General features: G+C 40.3%; 1 protein-coding gene across 5 annotated transcripts in view; it reads right to left on the bottom strand.

Annotated features, from left to right (window-relative positions):
- Nucleotides 1–12636, bottom strand: part of LOC135586201 (uncharacterized) — a 30976-nt gene that overhangs the window by 18288 nt on the left and 52 nt on the right. For all 5 annotated transcript variants that reach the window (XM_065133784.1, XM_065133785.1, XM_065133788.1 and 2 more), the window contains exons 1-8: nt 12465–12636; nt 12108–12306; nt 11331–11639; nt 11085–11174; nt 8083–8547; nt 7857–7964; nt 7044–7174; nt 6831–6960 (exon numbers count right to left, since the gene is read on the bottom strand). The exon at nt 12465–12636 is cut by the window's right edge and continues 52 nt beyond it. In XM_065133784.1, coding sequence (XP_064989856.1) covers nt 6831–6960; nt 7044–7174; nt 7857–7964; nt 8083–8547; nt 11085–11174; nt 11331–11639; nt 12108–12306; nt 12465–12636 — 1604 coding nt within the window. The remainder of the gene's footprint in view (nt 1–6830; nt 6961–7043; nt 7175–7856; nt 7965–8082; nt 8548–11084; nt 11175–11330; nt 11640–12107; nt 12307–12464) is intronic.

Raw genomic sequence — 12636 nt, 5'->3', positions numbered from 1 at the left:
TTGCAGCAAGTTCGATGTAAAGGTTGCCGACGGCAGAATCCTAAAGTGCGACCAAAGATGCCCGCAGGTGAAACTATTACAGCAAGACCAAGAAATTATCACCGATTTCTTCCTCCTACCAATCGATGACTATGAGGCAGTGCTTGGTATAGAAAGGCTGACTACACTAGGTGATGTCTCTTGGAACTTTTCTAAATTAATTATGAAATTCTATTGTAAGGGCAAACAGATCATCCTACGCGGGAAGCGCGGAAGCAACGTTACCACTGTTTTGACCCAACGAATGGAGAAAGTTTTACATAAGGTAAATAGTGCCTTTTTGATGCACCTCCAACAGCAACCAGAGGGGAAGAAAATAGAATTTGAAGATCAAAATCTTGCCCAATTGCTTACTGAATTTGCCGACATATTTGCTGAACCGCGTGGTCTTCCTCCTTCTCGGCAACATGACCATCGAATTCCAATCCTTCCGGGCAAGCCACCAGTGAACACTCGACCATACCGATATCCTCACCTCCAAAAAGATGAAATGGAAAAGATCGTAAAGGAGATGCTTGAAACACGGGTGATTCGACCAAGTTGCAGCCCCTATTCCTCACCGGTGCTACTTGTACGCAAGAAGGACGGAACTTGGCGGATGTGCATCTACTACCGAGCTTTAAATGACATCACCGTCAAGGACAAATACCCAATACTAGTGGTGGATGAACTTCTTGATGAATTGAAAGGAGCTCGAGTCTTCACGAAGTTGGACCTCCGATCCGGTTACCACCAAATTCGGGTATGTGACGATGACATTCCAAAAACTGCATTTCGCACACATGATGGCCATTATGAATTCTTAGTAATGCCTTTTGGACTCACTAATGCTCCTTCAACCTTTCAAAGTCTCATGAATGATATATTTCGGAGCTTTCTTCGTAAATTTGTGCTGGTATTTTTCGATGATATTATCGTTTACAACCCTTCTCTTGAGACTCACTTTCAGCATTTACGGATTGTTTTGACGATCCTTCGGGAGAATACTCTTTTTGTTAAGCAACCAAAGTGCAGCTTTCTCCAGCAAAAAGTAGAGTACCTTGGGCATATAATATCAGAAGGAGTGGCGGTAGACCCAACAAAAATTGAGGCAATGCAAGGCTGGCCGAAACCTACAAACGTGAAATTACTGCGGGGGTTCCTTGGACTAACGGGCTACTACCGAAAATTTGTTAAGGACTATGGGAAGATCAGTGCACCACTCACTTCTTTACTGAAAAAAGATGCTTTCCAATGGTCGGACAAAGCCTCTGCTGCCTTTGACAAACTTAAAGCAGCCATGACAACGACGCCGGTGCTTGCGCTACCAGATTTCAATAGACCCTTCATCATTGAGGCCGACGCATCTGGAGTCAGAATTAGAGCTGTTCTCATGCAAAATGGTCGACCACTCGCATACACTAGCAAGGCATTATCTCCCTCCCATCAAAATATGTCAGTATATGATAAGGAGATGCTTGCCATTGTACATGCAGTAACGAGGTGGAGACCCTACCTAATCGGCCAGCGATTTCAAATTAAAACTGATCATAAAAGCCTCAAGTACTTTTTGGAGCAAAAGATATCCCCTGAGCAGCAAAAATGGGTAACCAAACTTCTTGGATTTAATTATAAAATTATTTACAAAAAGGGTAAGAAAATGTTGTTGCAGATGCACTCTCACGGCTACCTGAACAAGCTAAGGTTTCAGCCATCTCCTTTCCTACCACCGGTCTCCTCGAGGACATTAGGGAAGAATGGAAGAAGGATCCAGAGATCAGCAAGATCATAAAAAAATTGGAGGAGGATCCAAGTGCAATAGCCCACTACACCTGGGATTCGAGGGATTTACGCTACAAAGGTCGCATTGTGCTTATACCTGACTCCCTTTGCATCGTAATCATCTTGCATGAAATGCACTCTATACCTTCAGCAGGGCACTCTGGATTCCTAAGAACCTACAAAAGAGTGAAGCAAAATTTTTATTGGAGAGGGATGAAAAAAATTATTGCTGAATATGTGGCATAATGTGATATATGTCAACAGCACAAGGGTGAAACTGTGGCAAATCCAGGGAAGCTACAATCACTACCCATACCAGACTCAGTATGGACTGACATCTCCATGGACTTCATTGAAGGGCTGCCATCTTCCAAAGGTAAAAGCACGATTCTCGTGGTGGTTGATCGACTTACGAAATATGCTCATTTTTGTGCTGTGAGAAATCCCTACACTGCTGCTAGTATTGCCTAGATTTTCATAGAAAATATTGTTAAACTGCATGGGATGCCAAGGTCCATCGTAAGTGATCATGATAGGATCTTCACTAGTAAATTTTGGATCGAGTTATTTCAGTTACAAGGCACCAAACTCAAGATGAGCACAACGTATCATCCACAAACTGACGGCCAAACAGAGGTGGTAAATAGGTGCTTAGAGACGTACCTCCGGTGTTTCGCTAGCGACCGACCAAAAGAGTGGGCGAAATGGCTTCCCTGGGCCGAATGGTGGTATAATACTACATATCATTCATCTACAAAATGTGCCCCTTATGAAGCATTGTATGGTCGACCAACACCTGTGATTCCAAAGTATGTAATTGGCTCGGCCAAGGTAGATCAGGTTGACCAAGAATTGATTGATAGGGACAAACTCTTACAACTGTTAAAAGATAATCTCTCTACCGCTCAAGCCAGAATGAAGCAGCAAGCCGACACACGACGAAGTGAAAGAGAATTTTCCGTGGGAGATTGGGTTTATCTTCGCCTACAACCATACAAGCAACTCTCTATCAACACTCGAGCCTCCATGAAGCTATCCCCACGTTTATGGGCCCTATCAGATCACAAAGCATATTAGAGCCGTGGCGTACAGACTTAAATTACCTGAGGATGCCAAAATTCACCCTGTCTTCCACGTATCGTGCCTAAAGCCCAAGTTGGGAGAACACGAGTCACCCCAGATCCAACTGCCCAACACAACTGAGGATGGAGTTATTCAAGCCCAACCACAGGCCATCCTCGATCGTAGGATCGTGATGCGTCGCCGACATCCCTCTACTGAAGTACTAGTGCATTGGAATAATCTACCACTTGAAGACGCCACATGGGAACCATATGAGGAGCTGAAGACCCGGTTCCCTGAGTTCATGGAATCTCAGCCTTGAGGACAAGGCTGATTTGAAGAGGGCGGGTCTGTTAGGACTCTAGTTAGGAGAGTCCTAATTGAGAGGGACATTTTGTTAGGACTCTAGCTAGGAGAGTCCTGATTGAAAGGGACATTCTGTTAGGAGTTTATTTCTTAGAGAAGAATTAGGAGTTGTAAAGGAATAGGAGTCTTGAGTAGGAGTCCTATTAGGAGTCTTAATTGAGTAGGACTCTTGAGTAGGAGTCCTATTATGAGTCTTGAGTAGGAGTCTTAATTGAGTAGGACTCTTGAGTAGGAGTCCTATTAGGAGTTAGGGTTTAGAAACCCTATAAATAGCTATGTATTCATCCTCTTTTGATAAGCAATAGATGAATATTTTCTGCAGCCTTTGAGCAACAACTTGGAGGGAGGAACCCCTATAGAGTTCCAAGGAGGCCGATCCCCTAAAGAGATCAACCCCAAGTTTAGAATCTGCAAGGGTTCTAACACAATTGCACCGTTGGAAAGAATCGAGTCGGGCGACAAGACACCTTTGCAATCGTATTTAACAAACCCGCTCGATCTAGATACATAGTAGTGACATGGACAGTAGTGCCTCGACCGATGATGGTGGAGACACTGGGGAGTCGATGGTCCCGTCTACACAATTTGATGGTGGTGCATGGACTGAGGAGCAGTATTTTACACATGCCACCCAAGATTGAGATTTTGGAGCTCGACAAGGTACTTATCAAGTTTATGCACGGAAAGGAAAGAGTAAGACAATGGATAATTTTGAACAGATACAATAAAGTCTACACGAAGTGAAGCTTATCGTATTCATAGCCGTCGTACTATGGAGAATCTTACGATCAACAATAGTATGATGATAGTTGGTCATATTTCTCCGAGCAACAGTACGTAGATCAACCTTACGATATGAAGCAGCAGATCAATAACGAAAGTAGAAGTTGACATTCTCTATGCTCCACACAAAATACATACCATATTCGTCCTTGCCACAGGAGCCACCTCGGACACGTGGTTCACGACAATCAAATTACGACCATCACCACATTGATGCACCAATGACATCCAGTGTATCAATACACTATATCGTGGGATCAATTTTAGGATTGGATCCTACAAACATATCATAATGATATCCAGATACATAGGATCGAGAACCTCGATCCATTGCCTATGAACTCTCATCGTTCTTTTTGGTGGTAGAACTAGATATATCCATCAATTATTTACTGAATTAATTTGAATCTTAAAGTTTAAGTTATTTAAAAAATAATTTAATAATTCAAATCATTTCTTTATAGATAGTTCAATATTAATGAAAGGACGATCCACAACGTACCACAAAGCTACACAAAGCTCGAAAAAGAATATTTTTGCTATTGTTTCCTAATTTACATTACTTTTGCTAAAATTATACTAAATTTATATTTATTTCCAACTTAAAAACCCTAATATAACTTTTTTATTTTTAGGTATTTTTAGAACTATTTTTGATGATTTTGGGCATATCGTCGGTACGCCTCGGTACGTACCGAACCAACGTATGGTCGGTACACTAGTACGAATCAAAATTATAAACCTTGTTCTAGCCAAAAACTATATTACCTCAAAAATACATTTCCCTAACTGTTTTCTCTATTTATTCTTAACTGATCTTTGACTAAAAATAAAGCAATGATTTAAAAAGCACTAGGCGCCAAGGTCCAACAACGCCCGAGGTGCTAGGCGCTTTCCTGAGCAAAGCAAGACGCTAAAATATAAAAACATATAATATAATTAATAAATATAATTATTTAAATAAAAATATGATATTAAATTAAAAAATATTACAAAATGACAATATCACATTAACAAAAATCTCAAAATTCAAAAGAATAACAATAATTTCAAATAAATAAAAATTAGCAGTATTAAAATCAAATTAATATATTATTAATTTAATAAATAAAAAATATATTGTTATTAGTATACAGTTAACGGTATACTGTTAATATACTATTAACAGTACACTATCGAGTCGATGTGAGAAGAGGTAGCAACGAGCAACGATAACAGGAGCGAGAGAGGTAAGCGGCGATAGTGGCAATGGCAGCGGTAGTAGCCAGTGATTGCAAAAGGCGCTCGGGCGCTCGCCTAGGCGCTCGGGCGAGGCGAGGCGAGGCCCGAGCGCCTCGCTAATGTCCCAGGCGGCGCGCTTCAATCAGGCGCCGCCTAGGCGCTCGCCCGAGCCCAGGCGCTGGGCGCTTCGGGCGAGCGCCTGGGTAAACCGAACCAGAATTTTAGGTCTGGTTCGGTCCTGGTTCGATTGTTAGTTGGTTCAATCGAACCAACTAAACCGATATAACCCCAACCCTAACCTGCTGCCGCTGCCGCTGCCGATCGCGATCTCGTCGCTCGCTGTCGCTACTCCTGCTGCCGCTGCTCGCCGCTGTCGCTGCTCGCGCCTCCCGCGAGCCTTCCCGCTGCTCGTGCCTCCCGCGAGCCCTCTCGCTGCTCGCGCCTCCTGCGAGCCCTCCTGCTGCTCGCGCCTCCCGCGAGCCCTCTCGCTGCTCGCGTCTCCTGCGAGCCCTCCCGCGAGCCTTCCCGCTGCTCGCGCCTCCCTCGAGCCCTCCCGCTGCTCACGCCTCCCGCGAGCCCTCCCGCTGCTCGCGCCTCCCTCGAGGCCTCCCGCTGCTCGCGCCTTCCGCTCCCTTTCCCTTTCCCGCTGCCACTGCCGCCGCTCGCCGCTGCTGCCGCTGCCGCCGCTCACCACTGCCGCTGCCGCCACTGCTGTCGTCGCTCGCCGCCGCTGCTGCCGCCGCTCGCCGCTGCTTCCTCGTTTCTCCGTCAGCAGATTTATACTATTAATGTGATTATATTTATTAATTATATTATATATTTTTATATTTTTATTTAAAATTTTAAATAATTATATTTATTAATTATATTTTATATTTTTATATTTTAGCGCCTCGCTTCGCTCGGGCGAGCGCCTAGCGCCTCGGGCGTTTTTGGACCTTGGCGCCTTTTGGCGCCTAGCGCTTTTTAAATCACTGGTAGTAGCGAGAAGCAACAACGAGAGCGACGAGCGACGACAGTGGCAGCTACAGCAGTACCAGCGAGCAGCAAGAGCAAGAGCAGGAGCAGGAGCAAGAGCGACGAGTGGCGATAATGGCGCCTCTTTAAAGTGCGTCGCGTGGAAATGAAGCAAGGCGCTCGGACCTCGCCTCGCCTTGCTCGAGCGCTTAGGCGAACGCCCGAGCGCCTATTGAAATCACTGAAACAAAGGGCTATAGAATTCATTTATATCTCACAAACAACAAATTAACAATTGATACTCTCACTAATAAAAGATAAGCTCCAAACCATTTGTAGAAATGGGTTGAATTACCTTCGCAAGACTAAAACAAGTACATTTGCCCTCTCTTTCAAGTTCATTATTAACCATGAAAAGGAAACAAAAACATCAGAAAGAAAAAGGGAATATATACAAATAACACACTGTTTAGTAGTTAAATAGCACTGTACGTCATGTAAATAAAAGAAAATTTTATTATAAGAATAAATACATGCAAAGGATTTTGAAGTCAAAAACACAAATGAGAAGGTCCCAATACACTACAGAAAATAAATAATACATTCTCTGGAAACAAAAAATTGTGAACATCTGTACTTACAGGAGACTGAAGGTAATTTACTAAAAGGTCCGGACCTGCATAATAGACTAGAGAAAGTAGTTTCTGAGCATGTGACAAAGCAATTGTCTCATCACTTCCAAGAACCACACATGGAAGCGCTTTAATGAGGCTGCCAACAAGTTAAAAAAGTAAGATTCACTGCAGCAGCACAAAAATTATCTATTTTCTTAACTAACTAATAAGAGAACAAACCTGGTAAATAGATCAGAAATTTCATTTTTGGTTATAAATTTCTCACCCAAAACAAATAAAGATTCGAGGGATTCCTGTGCTACCATGGACACAACATCTGCATCGTCACAAACCAGCACACACAAACACTCCTGCAATTATTATACACAAGAAAAGGAATTAGCAATAAAATTCAACCCAAACTACCATGTCAACAGGAGACAAACCTGCACATACTATTATTCTAATGCTCCTGTCAACTAAACTATAACTTAAATGAAATTATGAACCATAAAAGTTAACATTATTGCACGTAAGTTTAATGGCAGTGCTAATATAATGCAGGAGTAGCATAACAAAGTTAACAGGAGACAAACCTGCACATACTATTATTCTAATGCTCCTGTCAACTAAACTATCACTTAAATGAAATTATGAACCATAAAAGTTAACATGATTGCACACAAGTTTAATGGCAGTGCTAACATAATGCAGGAGTAGCATAACAAAGACAAAGATCCAAGAGAAGTATAGAACGAGATCATCAAAGAAATTGTGAAAATTGAACCACCGAATTCTACTCGTTATCACTATTAACAACAATATAATTCATGACATTGTACAGTTTAAGCATTCATAAAATAGCCACAAAAGAAAGGACAGCAGTTAGATTTTCAAAATAATCAAACTAGGAAATTAATAATATATATATAAGAATTAAAAGTCAATACTGAACCAAGTCATGATAAGAAAAGTTTTAGTTGAGAGAAACCATAATGCCTCTGCTCCATAATGATAGATCACACACAACTGAACCTAAGACAGTATACTCACCAAAAGCATTAATTTGCTTCTTTGCAAAGTGCATCTGCAATTCAACAGAAGCCCCTGTATGCCATCTACAAGTGCTTTTCTGACCCTTTCTGCAGAATGAATACAAAGCTGAAAATGACAACGAACCACTTTATTGTCACAGACGAGACGAATGGATCCCATTACCAATGAAACCTCGAAGAAAACAACAAAATAAACAAATAATAGGGAGGATGATAATACATACATGTGGAAATGCAGCAGACATTAATTTATCAACATTAGAAGAAGTTTCATCAATCCACTCCTTGGAACGATGTACGAATAAAGTTCTTTTGCCATTGCTATGATCAACTATCTTTCGTTTATGATCATCGTTGATAGCTTGATTAAACGAATCTCCAATGATATTTGCTGACTGAACATGACCATTTAGAGGTAAACTACGAAGAGCCTCTAGGACAGATTGGGTAGATTTATTTTCCATGGGTGAAAGTGATCCAATATCATTTACAGGCATCTCAAGGGAGTGAAGATTTGCCTTATCGTCTAAAACAATAATCAAGAACTCAGTCAAACCACAAATAGCCTGCTCGATGGCCACAGAGCTTCCAGCAGCACCACTAATCATATTTTTTGATACATATAAGGCCTTTGCAAAACGGCTTACAACACCCGGTAGAAAGAAGGCAAGTGCATCAGCAGTACCAACCTAAGATATCAATCAACATAAACAACACAAACAACATCAAGGATTACAGTTCCACAACGAGGAAATGTAGAACAGTTATGATGTTGGAGACAAGTAATTACAGGTTTGCCAAAAAGAGCAAGGCCAGATCAATCATGAACCTAACTTGCTTTCACCATATTAAAATAACCTCATAGATGAGAAACATAAACATATGAAATAAAGAAAAGTGAACTAGCGCACACAGCTCATGCCAGCGTTAGGTCTAGAGAGTACCAATGTATGACTAAAAAATTCAACATAACAATAAGAAATATCATGCTTAAAAATTTAAAGAATGACCACAGAGAGCAAAAATATGTTTGCATACAATATATTTTATATATTTAACTAATACCAACAGATTATTTGAAAATATCTAGAAACGAGTCAATTCAAACACCAGCATGAAATGACATATCAATTTCAAGTTCTTGTAACTGAAAAAATGATCACCAAATAGCTTTTTGACATTTTGCCCCAATGAAAAGAGCTAGCTACTGTTGTGCAGTGGCGACAGCATGCATAGATGGGTAAACCCCGATATGCAATAAATAAGAGATGAGTCTGCTGAATTTGGTAATCGGTTCCAAAACGTTTACTATTGCACAAAATATGATTAAAAAGATACATCATACGCAAGAAAAAAAATGGTATTCCACTCAGTAACACATAAATTCAACTAGTACATTTAGTACTACAAATTAAAAAAAGGTGTAGATGAAAAAATAAACTACTTGACAGCACCTCTCAAGTAAAATCTTTCAAATTCCTGACATAAAGTGGTCAAGACTCAAAAATCCCCCCTAATGAGGAACTATGACATGATTCCAACAACAGTTACCAACGGAATAAGTACAGTTATTGAAGAGATGTGTATGATCAATTAAGCTACTGCATTACAGCCTCTTAGAACTCATTGAATGTCCACTAAAATCAGGGTAATTCAGATAAATTTTGTAAAAAAAGATAGACTCATGTTGGCTCTTTTCAGTTGCTTCAAATAAATAAATATATACTCTTCAAAACTCAAATAACTCAAAGTCAGACTTCAAGCAATTTAGACTCATGTTGGCAGTTTTCGCTTTATTCCTACCAATGTTGTCAAACAAGAGCTATCCTCCAATAAGAGTAGGTCTCACATGCTAAGGCCCAAATTGACCAGACCTGCCCTCTTATGCCTAATAAATGATTTATCCTTAACTGAGTTAACCAGTTCAAACCATTTTTCATATTTAAGAGCCCGACATGAAAAATAAAAGAAGGTAAAAGCTTTTGAGATAAGAAACTATATATGGAAGGTTTTCTGATTTTTAATAGTTGCACATGCAATCCAAAAGATTGCATAAGCATGTGCTGATCAAATTAAGTAAAACATGATCAAAAAATTAATTTTTCTCTGAGTAATTTTAATAAATTTTAAAGAAGACTAAGAGCAACATGAATAATTGGAGCACAAGTTACAGATCCAAGTTCAGGTAACAATTTATCACTATAGTCAGGGACGTCTTGCTGCATCAGGGATGATCAGAAACAGCTGCAGGAACTATGGCAAACTCCCATAAGGTGCAGTTTTGGCCTTCCCAACCATTAATCACACCTCACTATAGTCAGCAGCAGCAGTTAATGTTATTTGTGCGACAATCGATCAGAGTATGCAATGAGCAGGGTTTATAAGAAAGCTCCTGCTCACTTCGCTTACGAAATATTGATGAGGGAATGGACCAATTTTTTCATTTAATGACTAACACGTTCCTTTTTTTTCTTTTATTAACATGTTCCTCTGTTTTGCTAACATGCTCTTCAAGGGCTTGCTTATTGTTGCAATCTCATCTAAGTAGGTCACAACAACTTGCTATGGAAGAAACATTAAATAAAAAATAATCCAAAGCAGCTCTTAATAAAATTTGAGGGAGGGGAGCACCAGACCACCTAATTTTAGCTAATCATGGCATTGACGGAAGGTGTAAGAGAAGTTGAGATATCTTATAGTTATATGGTAAACAGTCAATGACTCCACTAAACATATCATCCTAGTTCTATCCATTTACATCAAGACTCCTGTTTAAGCAGGCTGATAAGCTACCTCCTAGGCAACAGAACAAGCATCTGTCCTCCAAAAGTAACACATACGAGGTAAATTGAAGAGCTTATAGCCAAACCCAGTCCAGGTGAGTACCTGGGCAAGTGCCCACATGGGTGCCCAAGATATCTTTTGAAACAATGTCTGACAAACTTTGTATAGTTTTAACAATGCAATACATGCCTCTACATGTATACAACTCAAAAGTGTCAAATTTAAAACAGTTCATATGTCAAACAAAACCATATAACTTATGTTTCATATTCCACAAAGTCTACACTACAGCAACACCTAGGTCTTCCCAAACCTGAGCCTTGAGAGCTTGTGAAAACTTCATAATTAAGTATACAACGTGTGACAAAGAATTTACATACGTGAACATATATCACTTGAATATCACTTGTAGGATATTATAGGAGAACAATATTCATGATACCTTGGCAACAAGGACTCGAAGGGTCAGAAATGCCTCTTTCCGGAGATTTGCACTTCCACGGTGTCCTCTCAGTGCCTCAAGTTCAGCAGCCTTTAAGAGAACAAGAGAAATTATTTTGGACATTTATTTACATAAAAATAACTAAAACAAACAGCTCCAGAGAGCGACACAGATAACTGAAATTAGACTACCAAAACAATGCAACAATAAAATAAAATGAGTAAAAACAAAGCATGTACGACTTACTTGGAGAAGAAGTGATAGCCAATGCCCTACTGCAGCTGAAGCATTTTGAGATTGGAGAAATGCTAGCAAACATTCTAGTGATTCTACACAATCCCTTGAGAGAGTATTATGATGCACAAAAGCACCATCAATAGATTTGGATGTAGACATGATAACCCTTTGCTTGCATGAACAGGAACTAACAGAGCAAGGTTGTAAATTGAGAAGTATCGCCCTAAAGCATCTTATTATTCCTTCACGAAATTCTTCCGATGCCACAGAATGTGAAAGCATAGCTCCAGTGGTAATTTTCTTTAGCACCACAACCATCTGAAACATTACATTTTTAGGTTGTTTCAATTCAAATTTTAATGGAACTAACAACACTAACATCAAGTTGCAAAGCTGAAAAAGATTAGTGTGTATAGTTTTGGTGGTCACAACCATTTGGTTCATTTAAATAAAAAAAGATGAAAGCTACATAATGGTCCAATGCAAATTAGCTATAAGAAAAGAATTTTCAAAAGAAATGCATGCCTAATTGCTAGATTACAAATTTATAGGGGCATAAATTGCATGAAAACAAAAAAATAAAACAAAGGGACTCTGTGTATGCAACTAAGAACAAAAGATGAAAATATAGAAAGATTGTTTCATGGTTTAAACAGCAATCCCCCGTTACGTCTACGCATCATATTTAACCTCTTGATATTTCCCATCAATTTACAGATTGTGGCCGGTCCTATGATGAAGATAAACTAAAAGGTAAAAAACCAACAATCATAAAGAAGTACAGACCTGATTCACAGACCCAAGATGGCATTTCTTTAAAAGTTCTTCTAGGCACATTAGCAACCCTTCTGCCACAGAATCACTGATCGCATGCGCACCTAATGGGGCACCACCATTCCCAAAACCCCCATCCGAGTCAGCCTTCTTCTCTTCTCTACACTGCACAGCCGCATCCAGCAAAAGGAGAAAAGGGAACAAGGTATAACTGGGCAAACAATAGAAAACAACCCGATAAAATAAGCCATCAAGAAGAACATCAAACTCCGACACAAGTTATTGGACGCAAAAGTGAAAACACTAGAGACAAGGGCTCTCTGAGTCAAATGGGTGACAAGCTGTCGGGGATGTGAGGAGAGAGCGTACTCGAGAGAGGGCTGCAAAGCGGCGGCAGGGGCGCTTCGGAGGAAGTCGGCCATCTCGGCAAGGAAGGAGGCATCCTTCTTAGGGTTGCGAAGGAGGTCGAGGAGGTCGAGGCAGTAGGGCTTAAGGCGAGAGAAGACGAGCATTAGGATTTCCTCGGAGGGGGTTTCTTCGT

The sequence above is a fragment of the Musa acuminata genome, chromosome BXJ2-11 (genome assembly GCF_036884655.1).
Source record: "Musa acuminata AAA Group cultivar baxijiao chromosome BXJ2-11, Cavendish_Baxijiao_AAA, whole genome shotgun sequence".
NCBI lineage: Eukaryota > Viridiplantae > Streptophyta > Magnoliopsida > Zingiberales > Musaceae > Musa > Musa acuminata.
Note: the sequence above shows the minus strand (reverse complement) of the source record. Positions and strands in the feature narration are given on the sequence as shown.